General features: G+C 38.7%; 2 protein-coding genes across 2 annotated transcripts; one reads left to right on the plus strand and one right to left on the minus strand.

Moving 5' to 3' along the window:
* Positions 1-270: 270 nt before the first annotated feature.
* On the minus strand, positions 271-9976 carry LOC133454788 (zinc finger protein 501-like). The gene is made up of 3 exons (XM_061733546.1): positions 9935-9976; positions 7114-7171; positions 271-5751 (listed from the first exon to the last, which is right to left on the minus strand). The coding sequence occupies exons 2-3, from the start codon at positions 7160-7162 to the stop codon at positions 4595-4597; spliced, it is 1206 nt and encodes a 401-aa protein (XP_061589530.1). The 5' UTR covers positions 7163-7171; positions 9935-9976; the 3' UTR covers positions 271-4594.
* A 3452-nt stretch (positions 9977-13428) lies between these two features.
* On the plus strand, positions 13429-20280 carry LOC133450069 (cilia- and flagella-associated protein 20-like). Its single transcript, XM_061728811.1, has 6 exons — positions 13429-13512; positions 13843-13922; positions 17093-17204; positions 17314-17502; positions 17594-17731; positions 20275-20280. The coding sequence occupies exons 1-6, from the start codon at positions 13429-13431 to the stop codon at positions 20278-20280; spliced, it is 609 nt and encodes a 202-aa protein (XP_061584795.1).
* The last annotated feature ends 741 nt before the right edge of the window (positions 20281-21021 follow it).

The raw sequence follows: 21021 nt of genomic DNA on the forward strand, positions 1-21021 counted from the left end.
TATTTACAAGGGGTTCTATATGTTCAAAATGTGTGTGAATGCACGTGTGTATAAATCTATTATCTATATGGATATAGCTCCTGTACATAGATTCATACCTGTGTTAATGTTGTTATCCTCTATACTGTGGTTGTGACATAAATCAATACATTTTATTACTTGTATTTTGGACCGTGGGTCAGAGAAGACTGTAATTTCATTGTGCTGTATGTTGAACATGTAGCATATCTGACAATAAAGCTTGAAACTGGAAACTTCCCACCGCTGAGAAAATGTCTGAACCTCTACGTGTCACATCCCGCATCACTTTTCCTCTCTCTCTCCAACATCAAATATGCACGAAAATGGAAAAAAGCAATATCTTTTTCATCATCAATATAATTAAGTCACAGAATGAGTGTTGAAGAAGAAAATGAAAAGGCAGTTTGGATGCTTTATTATTAATTTTATTTATGAGTCAGAGAATGCGGCTGTATTCTGAGAATAAAGGATTTTAAAAAATCCATTTTAACTTGAATTATGGTACAGATTTGCTTCCATAAAAGCTGAATCCAGAGGAAGCAGACCACTTCTGTGTATCGAAGAAGAAAAGAACCAGAGTTTTGTTTTTTCTCTTACGATCCACCAATATTGGTATCGGTAGCAGATACTGCCAAACAATGAGGGTATTGGTGGTATTTACATCCAAGCACGATGTACCGGCCGGTGTTAGTTACGGCTGAAACATTTTACCAGGAACACAGTGACATGCAGGGTTGTGGTTTCCAGACTAAAACAAGAACGATGGCAGATAAAATGGCATAATTCCTCGTCCTTGAGGACCAAACTGTGATCAGGTATTTAAAAAAAACAAAAAATTCTTCTCCGACAAAAAGAATCAGTAAATCAAATATCAGAAAAGTTCTAATGGCGCTTTTCCACTAGTACCTGCTCATCCCGACTCGACTCGCCTCAGTTTGGTTCTTTCCCACTAGGGGTCTAACGTGCCGAGTAGATACTTTTCTGTAACTACTCTGCCGAGGTTCTAAGCGGCTGAGTCGGCTGTATCTGACGTTATCACACTACAGGCCACCGATTGGTCGGGGGGTTGGAGTCAGACGTCTGAGTCAGGATGTGACATCAGAGAAAGAGCCACTCTGACGGCGGATTCTTGTTCATTTTATTCGAGCAGCAACGACAGCAGAAGTCTGTTTGGTGATCGCACTCTGAGGTGCAGATGTTCATAAACCTGGTGCTGAGGAGAGAATTAAAAAGGGATCTAGAGGAGATAAGGAATGACCAGATCTACCAGGAGCTCTGTCACTTCATAGCTGCTCGCGGCTCCAACGGACTTTTCAGCAGCGCCGAGACAAAAAAAGAAAATTAAAAAGTTTTGCTGCGGTCATGCAGGTCTCTGAACAGCTTCTGGACAAAACTTTTCGAGGCTATATCTCACATACGGGGTGTCAACGTTGATCCTGTAATCGCTGTTTTTGGAACAACACCCTGAGACGCACAATTTACTATCTTGCAGTTAAATGCCATAGCTTTCTTAACACTGATGGCTCGGAGGCTAATTCTTATGCAGTGGAGGTTCGGCTACACCGCCCTCATTTAAACACTGGGTTAAGGAGGTGCTTTCTATGATCCCACTAGAGAAGCTGAAATATAGTCAATAGTGGTCGTAAGCAGGGTTATAATAGTTTTGAATTTTTCATTTTAGTTTAGTTTTATTTCGTTTTGACTTTTTCTCCTTCAATTCAGTTAGTTTGAATTCGTTTTTAGTGTGGGTTTGCTAGTTTTTATTAGTTTTTATATTTTCAAAAATGCTTAGTTTTAGTTTAGTTTTAGTTTTAGTTTTAGTTTTGACGTCACGGACCATGAGGCGCTAAGGTGCCGTAGCTGCCAGTTGGAGATAAACGGCCAGAGCGGAATAAATTGATCATACCAAGAGGCTTATATTGACAGGGACGAAAACGGAGGAAATTATATCAATAATTTCATTTCGTTTTAGTTAGTTTTCTAAACACGCAATATAATTTCAGTTAGTTATCGTTTTTGTCTTTTAATTTTCGTTTTTATTTAGTTCAGTTAAAGGAGTATGTAAGAGCAATAATAAAACCAATCATAAAATGACCCCGATATGTCAACAGACATTTAAAAATCATGTTCATTTCAAATACTTATGTCACTGACAACAGCACTCAAGCCAGGATATTCCAGTTTAAAAAGAGGAGTTGCAGCCCTCAACTGATGTTTATGTTGTCATTTTTTGTTTTGGCCTGAAGCTCCACCCTCCACCTATCTCCCAATCACCAAGTCAGTATTGTTTCTGAAGCTCCACCCTCCACCTATCTCCCAATCACCAAGTCAGTATTGTTTCTGAAGCTCCACCCTCCACCTATCTCCCAATCACCAAGTCAGTATTGTTTCTGAAGCTCCACCCTCCACCTATCTCCCAATCACCAAGTCAGTATTGTTTCTGAAGCTCCACCCTCCACCTATCTCCCAATCACCAAGTCAGTATTGTTTCTGAAGCTCCACCCTCCACCTATCTCCCAATCACCAAGTCAGTAATGTTTCGGCATCCGGGTTGCCAGCTCGGCTCTAATTATCGCAGCCATGGCAGCCTACGTTCCTGCTGCATTCTGCAGCCTACCTGGCAACCTCTGGTCGGGGGGAGGAGGGGGAGGGAACACGCCGCTCAACAATATTTTGAAAGTGACTGCAGTACCAGTTTTGGACATTTCTTACAGACGGCTCCTTTAAGAAATGAGACTCATTAGCGCCACCCTTCTCCACGACAGCCGTCGGGGGTACTGCAGCCAACAGCGAAGCCGGCACGGGAGAACGGGGAGAAAGCGCATGCAGCGTCATGTGACGTCACATCCGCAGGACAGCGCAGGAAATTCGGCCTCCGAATTGCAGCACATTTTGCAGCACACAGCCTGTTCAAGGCAACGGAGAAATACACTAGAGGGCTCATTCTTTTTGGTTTGGAACGCTTCATCTGACATTATTACTAGAAAACTTAAAACGTATATGAATTTTTTTCATAAATCCTGCCTCAAGCTCCTTTAACGAAATTGTTTTTTCAATTTTAGTTTTCGTTATTTCGTTAGTTTTCGTGAACGATAATAACTCTGGTCGTAAGGACAGATTTATTCAAGTCTGGACTCCCTTCATAGAATTCATTGAGAACATATCTCTTACTTGATACTATCCTAACATGCTGCATATGAAGTGACCAGCTGGATCTGTGCGCACGACAGAGAGTGTCCCCGTCATGCTTTCAATCCAAAATATAAGTCTATCAAAGTGTGTGTGAGGGCATATCTACATACAGATATAATGTGTTTACCTTTGTTTGTTGATTCTGTTTAATTTATTTTCATTTTATTTATTTATTTACTTATTGTTTCTGACCTTGTGAGGGGTGGGTGGGCGGGGTTGATTTGTTATTGTTATTATATTCTGTTACATGGAAAAAGCTATAAATAAAGTGTTTAAAAAAAAAAAGTGTTGCTGCTTGAAGCTTCTCTCACTCATTTCTTTTTTTTTTTTTTTTTAAATATTTTTATCCCGGTTTTTTCCCATTTTTGCCACCCCGTGCTCCTACCTAAGTGACAGTCCTGGGCATTGCCATCCTCTACCAACCCCGGGAGCTCAGGTCTCCTCCTTAACCTGAGGAGTGAGCAGGCCGCATCTTTTCACCAGACAGGGTGGGGTTTCTCCGGCCGGACGTAGCGCGTGGAAGGATCACGTTATTCCGGCTGGATCCTCCCCACCCCATCTGGCGCCCCGGTTGGCCAGAGGGGGCATGTGTAGCCCAGGACTGTGTGCATGTTTTTGTGAGGGTAGCTCCCATTATCTACCCAAGGGAACACGGGGAGAACATGCAAACTCTAGTGCCACCCTTCGCCACGACGGCCGTTGGGGGTACTGCAGCCAACAGTGAAGCCGGCACGGGAGAACGGGGAGAACGCACATGCAGCGTCATTTGACGTCACATCCGCAGGACAGCGCGGGAAATTCCGGCCCGGAATTGCAGCACATTTTGCAGCACACAGCCTGTTCAAGGCAACGGAGAGATACACTAGAGGAATCATTCTTTTTGGTTTGGAACGCTTCATCTGACATTATTACTAGAAAACTTAAAGCGTATACGAATTTTTTTCATAAATCCTGCCTCAAGCTCCTTTAACTTGATATCGAACACAAGCCACAGACCCAGCAGTACATAGATAATCTCCTCCAGGTTCTACATCTTTAGTGTTGTTGTCTTCTTCATTTAGATACACAATCAAATACGTCACAGCAGCTTGACTCCAACCTCCTACTTCTGATCTGGGTATCGGAAAGAAAAAAAATGAGGACAAGGCGAGTCGAGTCGGGCTGAGTAGGTACTAGTGTAAAAAGCCACAAGTGTTGGCCGATACCCAAAAGTAGAGACATTGGAATCACTATCGGAAATAAAAACTGGTATCGGTATCTCGAGAAAGCTCAAAAAAGAACAAGGAGGCGACCCGGAAGGGTATCAAACATGATAAATCAATACGTGGAACGTGAGACGACCCCTGAAAGGGAAAAGAGGCTTCATCTGGGATACGATCTCTCAGCATTCTTGTGAGGATTCCGCCTGTTTTAAGCTGCCGGGGTTTTCGGACGTCCCTTCAGGACTCGGGTCCTTGGAGGCGTCCAGACACATCTGTCTGTGGGCGTGACTCCGCCGGTGTCGGCTCAGCGAGTGGCTCCAGGAAAACCTGCGTCCGCAGGTCGTGCACAGGTACGGCCTCTCCCCGGTGTGCGTGCGCTGGTGCTTGGTCATGGACTTGTAGCGCGTGAAGGTGGCGCCGCACTCGTTGCAGATGTACTTCTCCGACTTGATGTGGACGTTCTGCTCGTGCTCCTTCATGTTGCCCAGCTGCGAGAAGCCCTTGCCGCAGACGGGGCAGAGGTGCGGCTTCTCCCCGGAGTGCGTGAGGCCGTGCGTGTTCAGGTCCTGCCGCGAGTAGAAGCCCTTCCCGCAGATGACGCACTTGTACGGCCGCTCGCCCGTGTGGCTGCGCATGTGCCGCTTCAGGCCCTCCGAGCGCGAGAAGCTGCTCTCGCACAGCGCGCAGGTGAAGGGCTTCTCGCCCGTGTGGGAGCGCAGGTGGCGGCGCAGCTCCGACGCCTTGAAGAAGCGCATGCCGCAGTCGGAGCAGCAGTGGGGCTTCTCCGGCTGCTCCTCGTGCGTCTTCTCGTGGGCCTTGCAGTGCCCCGCCTCGGAGAAGCCCTTCCCGCAGACGGGGCAGGTGAAGGGCTTCTCGCCCGTGTGCATGCGCTGGTGGCGCGCCAGTTTGTTGAGTTTGCTGAACGTCTTCTTGCAGAAGGAGCACTGGTGGGGCGCGCAGGGATTCTTCTTCTTCTCATGGGTGCGCTTGTGCCTCTCCAGCTTGGACGGCCGGTTGAACACTTTCCCGCAGTCGGGACACGGGTGCTTGTTAGTCCTGCCGTGGTTTTTCTGGTGCCGGAGCAGCTTCTCCTGCTGCGTGAAGCTCTTGTCGCAGTACGGGCACTGGTGGAGGGTCTTGGGCTTCCTGCTGTGGACCGGCTTGTGTCTCTCCAGCTTGGACGGCCGGTCGAACGTCTTGCCGCAGACGGAGCAAGGGTAGCACTTGTCCGACACGTTTCTCCGTGCTCGTTTGGGGCTCCGGGGCTCAACGGGGGCCCAAACATCGTCGTATGTGGAATCAGAGTCGGACGTCGCTTTCTCCTGGAGATCTGGACCTGTCGGAGTCGCAAAGACAAACCTCGGAGTAAGTCCTCGTAAAATTACAAATAATAAGTAGGAGAGCAGATTGGGGGACAGGCAGTTCTGATCTTTGGTTGTTACTTCTTATTCCAGGCACATAGACTACGGAAGAGTATTAGGGCCATGCAGGAGGAAAAATATTTGAGAGGGGAAGAGTTTTTTTTTATTGTGCACTTCGAGAAAAAAGTCGAAATGTCGAGAAAAAAGTCAAAATGTCAAGATCAATGTTTAAATACAATTTCAAGAATAAAGTCGAAATTTCCCCTTGTTTCTCAACATTTCAACTTTATTCACGAAATTTTGACTTTTTTCCTCAACATTTCGACTTTTTTCTCAAAATTGCACTTCAACATTATTCTCGACATTTTGACTTTTTTCTCGACATTTCAACTTTTTTCTGGAAGTGCATAATGAAAAAAAAATCTTCTTCCTCTAAAATATTGTTTTTATTTTCCTCCTGCCTGGCCCTAATACTCTTCCGTACATGGACAGTTTTCATGAGATGATTCCCACAACCCTGATGCCAATAAAAGTTGTGACACTGCAAAATGTAGATTGAAAAAAAATACCATAATGCAATTAGCTTTAATAAACCCATATTTTCACTCACAACAGGACATAGTTTAAACATTTGATTAACTTTTGAAGGAAATAAGTAAAAACGAGATTGGCTGCTCGCATGTGGCTTCGTCTTTGCGTGACGGAGCTAAAGTTGCTTTCGTCTACGAAAATTATGACTAAATATCGTCGTCAACGAACCTTTATCCCCTGAGGAAAACAGGACAAGATGCAACAAAAATGCTGGTCATGTGACGACAACGATAATTAAATATATAATGCAATATCGTAGAGGAATAAAAACCAGACTAAAATGCAGATTACAAAATAAAAACTCTGCTATGTGCGTGTTCATTTTCGTTGACCAAAACGAGACGAACTGAATGGTCAAAAAATATTGAAACAGTCTGACAAAAACAACACTAGACGGAGCCTCAACCTGCATTTGCTGATATGGCGAATTCTTAATACTTTTAATTTAATTGTATCAACCTAATCACATCCAGATTTTCCTCCAAGTGTTTTTTTTTTATTATCACTTTGCTGCAACTGAACTCAACAGGAGCTAATATCTCCTATGAAACGATAAAATGCCTCATTTTCTATATTTTATATGTTATCTATGTTCTTTTGTGAATAAACTTTGGGTTTATGAGATTTAAAAATCATTGCATTGTGTTTTTATTTACATTTTACAGTGCCCCAGCTATTTTCAAATTAGGGTATTTTAAAAAACAACAACAAAAAAAAACAATAAATCAAAAAACATTGGCACGTACTTTCCTCTGAAGATTCTGTTTTACACTCCGGTCCATTTTCTGGAGCCATGGCTGCCACCTAAAGACAGAAAACATTAGAAAAGAAAATGAAATTACCTCATATGAAGGATTAGTGATTTGTTCATTTTGCAAAAGAAACCATTGTTGGGAACTTTAGACTCATGTCGATGCTTGGTATTTAAAAATACATCAAATTATACTGTATTCTGGGTGACACCAGGGATATTAATGATTGATCATTAAATGGATCATAGTGAATTAACTGGAGAAATTCCCTCTGAGATGTCGCCTCGCCGCGGTCCAGGCTGATGCCAACCAGCGACTTGAAAAAGGCCGCTGCAGAGGCCTGTGCTGCTCATATCAACATTTTACCAGTTTTAAACAAATCTGGTATTTTGAATTTCTTACATGACAACATTTTAGCATCAAACGGTTACAAAGAGTCCCTTTTGCAACACATTATTATAGTAGGGATGTTGTGCAGGATATAATATGTAGTGACAATGGCGTTAACCTGTGGAAAAACAGCATAAGTGCATGCATACATGCATATACTCAAAACAGCGGAATTTATCAGGTTTGAGTTTAGAGAAATTGGCGCGTCCGAAATCGCATACTTCCACCCTAATCAGTATGCAAAATGAGTATGCAAGATTTTTTAGTGCGTCCGAAACATTAGAACGTACTCAATAGTATGTACTATCCATACTCATTCTGGAGAAATGTATTAGTGTGGATTGATGGACACTAGCCGAGCAGAAACTTCCCACAATGCAATGCAGCGGCGTTTGGTTGCTAAGTGATACGTATACGTCATAAGTGTAATATTAGGTATAATGATATTATTATATAATATTAATACTATAATATTCGTATATAATAATATCATATAATGTCATCTTGTTTCGGCCAGGATAAACGGGAAAGAGTGGAGCGGTGCTGCTACTGCTGCTGTGACACGTCACTTCCTCCCAACGGCAGGAAGTGACGTGCATACTACTGATATTTACTCAAAAGTGTGCCGAACTACTTTTTAGTTTGGCATTTCGGACGCACCGATTGTCTCCTTAAAGGTTCTTTTCGAAAGGCTCGTTTCCACTCAGCGGTTCGGTACAGTTCAGTTCAGGTCCAGTCCATTCAGGTGAGCGTTTCCACTGCCAGTCGGACCACGGCCCATGTGGAGTCCAGACCAAATTCCTAGCGTGGCTTCATAGTAGTGACAAAATAATAACAAAAGCGAAGCTACCAAAGAGACACTACCAACAGCAACAATGGAGGTCGTCCAGCAGCTTGTTTTTGTTACGCTCGGTTTTTGGTATTTCGTCGGTACAATCCGAACGCTTCATAACCGGTCACTACAACTGGAAGTGCTCCAAACCTGCAGGGGGCGCTTTCAACGTAACAGCTCAATGGACAGACACACGGGATGTAGAGAGAGACCGAACAGCTGACTGTAACGTTAAAATATAATAAAGAAACGTCTCGTAATGTACAGCGTTGTACAGTGATATAAACATCGTATATAAATATACTCAGATAAAAATCACATTTCCGTTCCCGCTGTATGTTTAAACCATGGACGTAAACACTGTGGTTCAGTCAGCTGCGCCCCCTGCAGGTCTGGAGCACTTCTAGTTGTAGTGACCGGTTATGAAGCGTTTTTCTTTTGATGATTGTTTCTTGTTTTATATCGTTTTGTGCTTTGCATCGTTTCTCTATTTGCAGCGCGTTTGATGATGCTGCATTTGTCTTTGTTTTTTGCAGCCGGTTTTTTCATTTGCACCACGTTCCTCTTTTTGTACCTCGTTTTGAGTTTGTGAATTTGAATCGTTTCTGTACTTGAAGCCGTTTTCTTTAACTGAGAGAGCATTAGGCCGTTGCAGTGCGTTTGGCCCTTGTCGGCCACCGTAGAAAACACACAAAATACCGTACCGTACAGCTCAGTGGAAACATAACCTAAGTAACTCATAGCTTCGTCTCCTTTTGGATTCCTCTGCTTCCCTTTAACCAATATATAAGTTTCTACAACAATTCTGTTATAAAAGTAGTTTGAATCAACACTGCAAAGCAGAAATGTATAAAATGTTGTGACAGACTGATAAAGTCATGCAGGAAACAAAGATGCAACTGCAGGCTGCTGGATTTTAGGGGTACTTAGTGTTGCCCACATGGTTTTATTTACACCCCATTCAGGCCTCATCCTTGTTGAATGAACAATAACATTGTAATTAATTATGTTATTGTTCAATTCAGGATGTATTTGCTTAATAATAATTAATTAATAATGAATAATAAAACCAAGGGTGATCAGATCATTTCAATTAGACTTTTATACAAAAATAGTAATAAAATGAGGGCTTCTTTTAACTTTTTTAACAGCCATTAGGAAGCTGATTGTTGCTTTTGAAAGTATTGATTCTGTTAAACAATAAAATCAAAGCTGATCAGCAGATTCTCACCGATAATTGATCACAAACATGAATCAATATTCAATCATTCGAGCCTCGTCTGTGCAGGTATTAATAATCTTTACTTCTGTGGGATGGGAAACCTTAAAGATGCCTTTACAGCCAACAAAGTGAAGGTTGTAGTTTCCCAGCAGGGAAATAAAAACACAGTTTTTTGTCACATTTTCACAAAAAGCTGAAGCTGCTAACCGCTAATGCTAATGTTAGCACGAGTTTGAGGGTAAATGCGGCACATTAAACTTTCCTCCAGCTCTAGGAGTCTTTAATAAGAGGCTTTTACGTCTCCAGATGTCAACACGCCTGGATGGTTTGATGAGAAGAGAAACATCAAAAATCACAACAGATTATTTTACCTGCTCTGAGCTCCCAGCCTGGCGCCTTCACGGACCCTCGGAAATACCAGCACTGCTGCCTTCAAGCGCTCCGAAAAATCACTTCTATTTGTAAATTATTTATTTAGTTCAAAACAGGGACCAGAGGTGTCAAAAGTATTCACACAACTCAAGTTTTTTACTCAAGTAAAAGTATAAAAGTACTGGTTTCAAAACTACTTAAAGTATAAAAGTAAAAGTAATGTAAGGGGGAAAAAAGCCATTAAGGACAAAAGCCATTGAAAATGAATGCATCTTAGTATAATGCAAATATATTAAAGAACCATATATGTGTACTATTGAGCATTAACATGTGTTTCAGAGAGCAGGAGATATGATGACTAGTTGCCTATAAGTATTGTATTTGTAATGGTGCAAAAAGTCAAACTTCAGAGGCATGTTATCATTTATCCTAACCTTTATTGGAATGTAGATCCAAGTTTAGTTGCAGGAATCTGAGGGAACGGATGTAAGAACAAAACTGGACAAGAACATCTGAAACAACCACAACCAAATTCACTCTATCCGGATGGAGCAATTTAACTGATTAGTTTTTATTTAAAGGCCAAAATGAAATAGAGTAACGAGGCTGTTTTTAAAATGTAAGGAGTAAAAAGTATAGATAATGGCGTGAAAATGTAAGGAGTAAAAGTAAAAAGTCATCTGAAAAATAATTACTCCAGTGAAGTATAGATAACCAAAATTTCTACTTAAGTAAGGAAACAAAGTATTTGTACCTCGTTACTTGACAGGGACAGTGCACAATAAGACATTCATCTTTTGCAAGAGAATATGCATTGTGACAGGTTGTAGCAACTTTCTATTTTCAACATGTAGTCCCCTGGGCAGGTTGATGGAATAGTACAAAAAAAATAGTATAGAAAAAGAATAAATAAGTAAAAGAGCAGAACAAAGCAAAAAGACAATAGATAAAATAGATAAATAAAACATGGAAGCAGATTCAACAGAGCATGGGATCTGTTGGCACCTAAGAAACACACACACACACACACACACACACACACACACACACACACACACACACACACACACACACACACACACACACACACACACACACACACACACACACACACACACACACACACACACTTCATAAATGTACACACACTTGTCTTGACAGTAACCAATGTTTGGCAAGATGTGAGAAGGTGTGGTGACTTTTACATGAAATAATGTCTGTTGGCAGAGTTTTCCATTGAGTCATTGCAATACATGAGAATGATGACTTCCCAAATGCAGTTTTGCGTTGGGGTACACTCAGTACTGGAGTTGATGGGGGATGAGGGGTGATGAGGGGGGATGGCATACCCCCCTGAAATAAAAACGGTCCAAATCATCCCCCTTTCCATCCCTTATGTCATTTCATCAATGAATGTGGTTTTACTGCTATTTCAACATTTAGAGTCATCACCAGAAAAATAACACCAGAAAAATAACTTATTTGACAATTTTCACCTGTTTCAAGTAGATTTTCACTTGAAATAAGTAGAAAAATCTGCCAGTGGGACAAGATTTATCTTCTTATTACAAGCAAAAAAAATCTTGTTCCACTGGCAGATTCTTCTACTTATTTCAAGTGAAAATCTACTTGAAACAGGAAAAAAATGTTGTTTTTTCCAGTGATGAGTCTTGATTTAAGTGTAATGAGATTTTTTTAATAAAATGAGACATATTAACTAGAAATAAGACAAATATTCTTGTTAAGATTTTGAGTTTTTGCAGTGATCCATTTTACTTATCCTGTGAAGGACAGAGTCATATTGATAAGTTCAGAAAAGTGTTTTTTATTGTTGTGTTTTGATGTATTTGATGTAAGTCCAGTGGATATTTAAAGCTTACAGAAGGCTGCATTTAACTGCTGCTATGTCATTCCTGCAGTATTTCTGCAGGTGTTTTGGTCACTGCTATTGTTGGAGCCAATATGGGTGTTTTTGGTTTCTTTTGGGTTGAAGTTAATTTTGGGTGTTATTTATATACCAAGCCACAAGGGGGCAGCAATAACCTTGGTAATGGGTCACGTCACACAATTAGGTATTAAATAGACACAGGTGTGTGGGCTCAGCGTGTTTGGGACCACACAGGGAGAATAACGTTTCTTACCGCACGCACGCACGTTAAACCACACTTTATTAAATGTTAAATAAACCACGAGAAAACAACATCCCACAACAAACAACAATAAAGAGAGAGAGAAGACCGGCGAAGCAGACAACAAACACACCTAAGGTGCGTGTAAAGAAAGATTCACCACCGTGGCTAATTGGGTCACAACAGCTATCATTTGTAATATATTATATTATTTGTAATCAGCACAAATTATCTGTCCCCATATGATAAAATCCACCATCCGCCCTGATTTTTTTTTTTTTACTTACAACTCGAGTACTGGGTACTACACTCAGCCCTTGTAACAGATCTTGTTGTTCGTGTTGACTTCTCAGAGCAGAGAGTAACACATTTTCTCAATTTTCTCTATACTTTATCTTTTCTGTTTTTTAGTTTAGTTTAGTTTATTGGTCCTTTCAATTCCCACAAACCCAAAGTACATGTGTAATTCGTTATGTTATACAAAAATATATATTTAATTTTTGGTATACATACATACACACACACACACATACAATTTTAGCTAAAAACCAAGGACCAAAAGGTTTAGACTGAAGCCTAAGCTTATGACGCCTACGCTTTTCACAAAAAAATGTTAGCTTTTACAAACTAGTGCAATGTCATTAATAAATATCATTCCATACAGTATTTGTATAAGCAATAATACGATAATACAATAGTACATACTGTACATACATACACACACGCATACTGTGTGTGTGTGTATGTATGTATGTATATATATGTATATATATATATAATGCACGTGCAGAGGGGGGGGGGGGGGGTGGACTTTGCTCAGATGCCCAAGTGCCCTTCTGTCAAAGGCCTTTTCTTCTTTCTTTTTTTCCAAATGTCTTTAAAAAAAAAAAAAATTCAAGTGTGGACCTATCATGCCATTCATTCACCAATATCATCTAACAATTGATAATAATTCAGTTAAATAAAATTATATGATGAACATTACCCTCCCTGACATGCACCTGGCAGGCCCTCTTCACGTAACCCCCCCCCCCTGCACTTTGCAGGTCTGCAGGAGCTTGACAATTCAACTGAGGATATATTTTCATATATATATATATATATATATATATATATATATGTATATGTGTGTATATATGTATGAAGAACCGGTGTGAACAAGGAAAATAAGTATCCGTTCCCCTAGCAACACCAAAACAATGGAAAACATGTTTAATTATAATCAAATCATAAATGTTTATATTTAAACTTCTCCATTTAAATAGCATCCTCGTTGTCGCTTCAAACGGAACCCTTGGCTGCCAAAGTGTGCACACAGTTTGTGTATTACGACCCAAAAATATTATATACAAACAATGAAAACAATGTTTAAGAACACCTTCCAAGGTGGATTTCTGTCAATCCTCTTCAGCATTGGAAGCAAGCCGCTCCAGATATGGGATAAGAAGGTAAGCCATTTTTTGTGGTAAATGCTACACTTATTGCAAATAGCTTACTTTAATAGTTGAGCTAAGAGGAAGCCCGATGAATTACCTTTCTTAAAACAGTTAATTTCGTTCAAACTGTTTATTTATGCTGATGTAATTGGATAAGGTGGTTTAAACCATTTGCTGTGTTGGTCTTATCTATTCCTCCAAAAACTGCAATCCAAGTGTCGTCTCTAGTCTTTTTTTAACACAATGTTTTTGTGATTTATATGACAGTGACCCTTTTTGGAGGAAATTTCTTACGTATTTTGGTTAAAGCGTAAGGAGATTATTTTATAAATGTGTTCGCAGGTCCGAAATGGACACATCAAGAGAGTCACAGATAGTGATATTCACTCAACCGTGTTGGAAATCGAGGGAACAAACCCCAGGTGAGAAGTATTTGCATATTGTTTAGCCCAGATTCAATCACTTAGACATAAACCTGAAGTAGGGCTGGGCGATATGGACCAAAAGTCATATCTCGATATTTTCTAGCTGAATGGCGATACTCAATATATATCTTGATATTTTTTCTGTGCCATAATTGGGGTTTCCCCCAAAGCATTATAGCATAGCATCTCTGTTAGCTTCATTTTTTTCTGAGGCAAACCCTTAAAAAAAACAGTCAGTTTTAATACAAAGCCTCGTGCCAAATGTCACACAGGTTCCTTTATTAACAGAGGTCTGCACAATATCAAAATGTATAAAACAAATGAAATAAAAATAAACTGCCTGCATATATAGAATAAAATGCTTCTTGAATAAAATAAAACAAATATCCCTTTCCTGCATAACAATTAAATTAAAATACACTGTACAATTAATACAATGTAGACAGTAACAGGCAGACTTTTCCACTGAGGTTGACAGTTGTGCAAATAACAGAACATTTGTGCAAATCTCAAATAAAACATTCAAGTCAATTTGTCACAAAATAAGCTATATCAAAATTATTATTTTTTTTTTTTTTTTTTTTTTTAAATCGATATAAACGATATTGTCTCGTACCATATCGCGTTTGAAAATATATCGATATATATTAAAATCTCGATATATCGCCCAGCCCTAACCTGAAGTGTACGAGGACCTTTATGATGATAAATCATAAAAAATAATAACAGACCCGGATTATCATATTACAATTTCATGTCTTTTATTTATTCCTTTTTGTTCCAGGAATGTTTAATGTAGTAACAAACACAGATAAGCACATAGTCCTTTATTGTGACTTGGTGATGTAGATGAAGATAAGACCACATGGCACATTTTTTTTAATGAATTTTTATTTCGAACATGTATATAAAATGAAAGTAAAAATAATTATAAAAAGATAAACATTTACATCTTCAGATAAACATATGTTCGAAAAAAAGGAGTAGGAGGAAGTATACAGTTTTTCCTAGCTCCTACCCCTTTATAACACTATATATATATATATATATATATATATATATATATATATATATATATTTACACACAATATCCATATAAATATAATCTATATAAGTACTCCGTAAACATGCCTATTATTGCATAATTATCCATATAAGTATATAGACAATATAAATATTACATAAATGTTATATCAATATCTAGAAAATACAACTATTATATACATCTATATAAATATACACTATATAAACTACATAAATATCACATTTCATAATTTTAACTATCCCTCTCAACAGATAATATATACTACATAAATATCTAAACATATCTTAAGCAAGTATAATATACCATTTTTCCCCACCTTATTTGTTTCTCACACTCCCCGTCAACCCATTTCCTCTTCCATATACCTGTTTATAAATAATTTTTTGTATTTCTTTTTAAACAGATTTATGTTATTACTTTGTTTCATTTCAAATTTGCTCCAAATTTTCTGCAAATAAATGCAGAAAACAGGTGCATTCTAAGGTGTTCATCTATGTTTCCTCGCCACTGCACATGCAGCTGATGAATGAAATGGCAAGCCTGATGCTTCAGTCTTTTCCACACATCTTAATTTAGATGAAATCGCATGTCCTTACCAAATCTGTGCAACGTATTATTTGTTTCAAACTAAATGGAGTTGTGAGGATTTGGAGAATGTTAAGATTTAAGATTTTTTGGGGGGTCTAGTGGCCCTTTATTCAAGTTGCAGAGAGGAGAGAGAATGGGGATGACATGCAGCAAAGGTGCACAGGCTGGGATTCAAACCTGCAACCGCTGCAGGAGAACTGTATCCTCAGTAAATGAGCCGTTTGCTTAACCCACTGCGCCACGAGCGGCCGGAGAATGTCATCTTAAAAGAAAAATCACATAAATCTCTTGTTGATAAAGTTGACACATTCAAATATCTTGTACTTTGGATTGACCCGGAACTTTCCTTTAAACATCACATTGATTATACTGTTAAAAAAGCACATGGCTGTGTCGCTTCACTTTACCGTTCAATCAATTGTTTCACACTTCCTGTCAGAAAAAGGTTAATTTCTCAACTCATATTACCACTTGTTGATTATGCAGATATTGTTTATCAAAATACTCCAGATACCCATCTTAAACCTCTGACTGTATTATTTAATTCATTATGTAGATTTGTGTTAGGTTGTCCTTTCAGAACACATCATTGTTTTATGTTTGATTCATTGAACTGGTTTTAACCCAAATCTAGACGGCAATTTCACTGGCTTCAGTTCCTTTTTAAATGTGTTTATTTTCACTGTCCTCCATATTTAAAAGAACTCATGATTCCATATAACTCTCCATACTTACTCAGACATATGAATTTTGCTTTTTTCTTTGTTCCTACAGTTTTAAAAGAGTTTTAAAAGATCATTTTATTTTAAAGCTCCATCAGATTGGAATAATCTTCCCCTCTTTTTGCGTTCTATTACCTCTTTTCATTGTTTTAAATTGGGATTATATTCTCATTTTAAAACAAATTGCCTATGTTTTTAATTTATTTATGTATTTTTTGTGTCCTTTTTTCTATGTATTTTTATTTATTTTATTTATTTACTTATTCATTTATTTTTTCTTTTCTCTCTGTTATGTTATATTTATCTCATTGTTTTGGTTATTTAATCAGCCTACTTTGTAACTAGACTTATGTGGGTAAGGGTTGTGTGTGGGAGGGTGAACAAGATGTCTGTTTGTTTTATGTCTTGTATGTCTGTACTGTAATGTAATATATTGTAATGTTGTATGTTTTATGGGACCCCCTTGAAAATGAGATGTTACATCTCAAGGGGCTCTCCTTTAATAAATTCAAATAAAACCAGGGGAAAGTACAAGTAGATGAAGAAAAGCAATGGAATCAGATACACGATCTTGAAGATTAATTGTGTAAATGATTGATGATTTGATAATAATTTGTATACATTAGAAATTACTTCATGTGAAAGTTTCATATAATTTAATCTTTTCATATTGAGATTGTCAAAAAATAAATTCAAAATAAAATAAATCAATACTTTGATATCACTTGATGCTAAAAATGGAAGGGTGCTTCTATGAATACCATTTGTCATTACAGTAATTCTGCTCTTTTGTTAAATCCTTCTCCCTTCAGCACCACCTATATAACGTGCCCTGCAGACCCGGGGACGATACTCGGCATCAGACTTCCTTTCTTCACCATGATCGTAAAAAACCTCCAGAAGTATTTTAGCTTTGAAGTCGAGGTATAGATTCGGAGATTCTCTGTGTCTTACTGCAATGTTGGGTATTCTGGATGTACAGTATGTTAAAATGTGCTATCTCTGTGTCTCAACATTTAACTACATCTCCAAGGTGTTGGATGATAAAAACGTTCGCCGTTGGTTTAAGGCAAGTAACTTTCAGAGTGCAACAAAGGTGAACCCTTTCAACTGCGCCATGCCCATGAGGCTCGGTGATGGCTGGAACAAGCTTCAGTTCAACCTGTTAGACCTCACCAGAAAAGCCTACGGGACCAATTACATTGAGACTCTTCGTGTGCAGGTTAATACTCAGAGAAGCATACGTGTCACTATGACCTCAATATCCGTGGAACTGATTTCTTTTGCTAAAGTTTCATCTGTTTTGCCCTCAGATTCATGCAAATTGTCGTATAAGGAGGGTGTTCTTCTCAGACAGACTCTATTCTGACGATGAGATCCCAGCAGAGTTTAAACTGTACAAAGCTGTACAGAACCAACAGGCCAAGGTGAGTACGTACATCTGCGTTCTTGTGCAATGTCCTCTAGGGCTGGGGATCGATTCAAATATCAAGAATCGATTCGATTCCGATTCTTAAGATTCAGAATCGATTATCACGCTTTGATTCGATCCGATTCGATCCGATATTGATTTGGGTTACTGTTAATAAAACAGTTTTTTCAGCTGTTGCATGAATTATATGACTGTGTAGTTATGCAACATATTAATACTAGTATTATATTGAGATTCAACAGCAAGTATTGGCAGCTAATGATGCTGTAAGGACCAATCACCTCCCAGAATGCTGATAGAACTGCTTTCAGAAACATCGTGTGGGTCAGAATTACCAAACAGATCCAGGGCAGCAAACGGAGGACGAAAGAAATCGCTTTTATTTTTTCCCCATTTATGAGAATTTGGTTTTTAACATTTATGCAAATGTAACCACAAGACAGTATATAAAGCAAAGAAATATAGACAATGTATGCAATTATAACTGAAAACTTTAATGTTTTCATACCTTTAAACATATTTAAAGGCAAAAACATGGCACTAGTTATTCTCGTGTCCAACAAAATATTCCTTTTTTGGGCATAAACAAAAAAGTACCAAAAGTTGTAATGTAATGATGAAAAAGAAAACGATTTTTTATTTTTTTTTTAATCAATCTTTAGACATATGAATCGATTTTTAGGAATTAATATGAGAATCGATTTAAAATCGGAGAATCGATCTTTTCAACACAGGCCTAATGTCCTCGCCACAGCATTGTGTGACCAGCATGGGGACGGGGTGCTATCTTTCTTCTTCACGCTACTGGCACCTTTTTAAAAGAAAAATAAACAGGCTTTCCAATGGTATAAGATTTATTGCCAAAAAGCATTGTTACAACAAAGAAACAATCAACCCCAAAAAAAAAGCTATTTTTTATCCGTAGTCCCTCAGCAGGTCAGCAAGTGATCAGAGGTTTCATATCCCGACATTTGTAATTAGTGACTACGTTTACATGCAGTCAAAATTCGAGTTATTGCTAATATTCCGGTTACTGAAACATTCGGAATATTCAGTTTACATGGTAATTAATCTTTCGGGATATCTGGATCAAACCAGCGACGCACGGAGAACATCATGATGCAATTCCCGTCATTTCCGCTTCTTCTTCCTGTATCCAAATTCAAAACAAATGCTGCTTCGCGCAACTTCTTGTAAATCTCGCTATCCCGGTACTTTGTACCGTCTACAAATGCCAAAATGTTCATATCCTTCATTACATTCATGAAGTGATTAGTCTCCTCCTCACTCCAAAAGTGTGGCGTGGTCTTGCGTTTCTCCGTGTTTATAAGAACTTCCTGGACTCAAAAGACCAGGATTCCTTGCGAACAGAGCATGCGCAGAAAACAAATTCATGTTCCGTTTGATCAGGATATTCCGTTTGGCGTTTACATGACCGAATATTCGGGTTTTAAAAGGAGTAACCCAGGGCTCATATTCAGGTTTTTAAAACCCGAATATGAGCAAATTCGGGTTCTTCAAAGGGGTTATTGGTGTTTACATGGCCGTGCAAATTCGGGTTATTGCCAATATTCAAGTTTTAAAAGGGTTATTGACTGCATGTAAACGCAGTCACAGATGAAAACACTGTCTTTTCAGTAAAACGTCTCATTGGAACACTTTGACTTTTAACATCAGAACTGATTACCGTATTTTCTGGACTATAAGGCGCTACTTTTTTCATAGGTTTTGAAACATGCGGCTTATACAAAGGTGCGGCTATTCTGTGGATTTTTCTTCCACCGCTCGGGGCGCTCTAACTGGTATTACAATCAAAACTAAGACAAAATAAATGCAAAGACGAATACGCTACTTCTTCTTTAGCAGATAGAAGTAGAAGCAGATTTCAAACAGATAATAGATAAATAAATACAGGTTATTTTCTCTTGGTTCTGTCCCGTTTTAATCAGCAAAGTTGCTGCCGTGTTAAAAGACACTGTTAGGAAAGGATCTATTTAGGTACAAACATGTACATCATTTACAGTTCAAAATCCTTCTGTACATGTAGTAAATATCTAATCTAACAACATAAATATCTGCGGCTTGCATATCTTTTTTTTTAAATAGAGCGGATGCGGCTTATATACGGGTGCGGCTTATAGTCCAGAAAATACGGTACTTATTTGACTTACATGTGATCAATGGTTGACCTCTAATTCATACATAATTCTGGGTGGGCTCCGACAGTTTCCCATTTTCATCCTTTGTACAGCTGGCCTGAAACCACAGACCTCTCTTTTTACCGCCTCTCTCTTTCAGTAAATAAACAAAACCATTTTTTTCTAGATAATTTGTTAAGCAAAATGCTACACTGTTTTTCAGCTTTTACTTATGATACCACCCAGTCATTTTAAAGTGATTTAGTTACGGTTTAGTTACGGTTAACTGTTACTTATCTATAAATACATATGTGTTTGTTTAAACAGCTGTAGACATAATACTGCTGTAAATCTTTCCAGCTGCCAATCCTGATAATTGTTGCCTCAAAGTTTTACTAACACAAGTCCTTTTTGTTTCTTGCAGCAGTAGAGCCTCTGGGTGCGCATCATTCCCAAGATGAGGTCAATCGTGTTCAATGATATGGAAAATAAAGGCCTTCTGATTAAACTGCATTTATGACTATTGCAATATTTAATAGCCATTTAGGGATTAACAACATATTTTTGAATTGAACTGAATGAATGGAATGTTACAGGAAGTTCACAAAGAGGAGGGGGAAAAAACAACTTTACCTCCTAGTCCAAGGGTCGGCAACCCGCGGCTATAGAGCCGCATGCGGCTCTTTAGCGCCGCCCTAGTGGCTCCTGGAGCTTTTTCAAAAATGTTTGACCTTTTTTTCCTTTTTTTCTCTTTTTTTCTTCTTTTTTTCTCTTTTTTTCTTCTTTTTTTCTCTTTTTTTCTTCTTCCTTTTTTCCTTTTTGTTCTTCCTTTTTCCTTTCCTTTTTAATCTCGACGTTTCGACTTTTTTCTCAACATTTCGACTTTTTTCTCGAGATTGTACTTCAACATTAATTTCGACATTTCGACTTTTTTCTCGACATTTCAACTTTTTTCTCGACATTTCGACTTTTTCCTCGACATTTCGACTTTTTTTCTCGACATTTCTCCTTTCGCCATTTGCCTTCATTCTAAGGCTTATACAAGACTTTTCATTTTTTGCGGCTCCAGACATATTTGTTTTTGGTCCAATACGGCTCTTTCAACATTTTGGGTTGCCGACCCCTGCCCTAGTCCATGAGAGTGAAGGTTTCCAGCTAGAGTACAAATATA

The sequence above is a fragment of the Cololabis saira genome, chromosome 1 (genome assembly GCF_033807715.1).
Source record: "Cololabis saira isolate AMF1-May2022 chromosome 1, fColSai1.1, whole genome shotgun sequence".
NCBI lineage: Eukaryota > Metazoa > Chordata > Actinopteri > Beloniformes > Belonidae > Cololabis > Cololabis saira.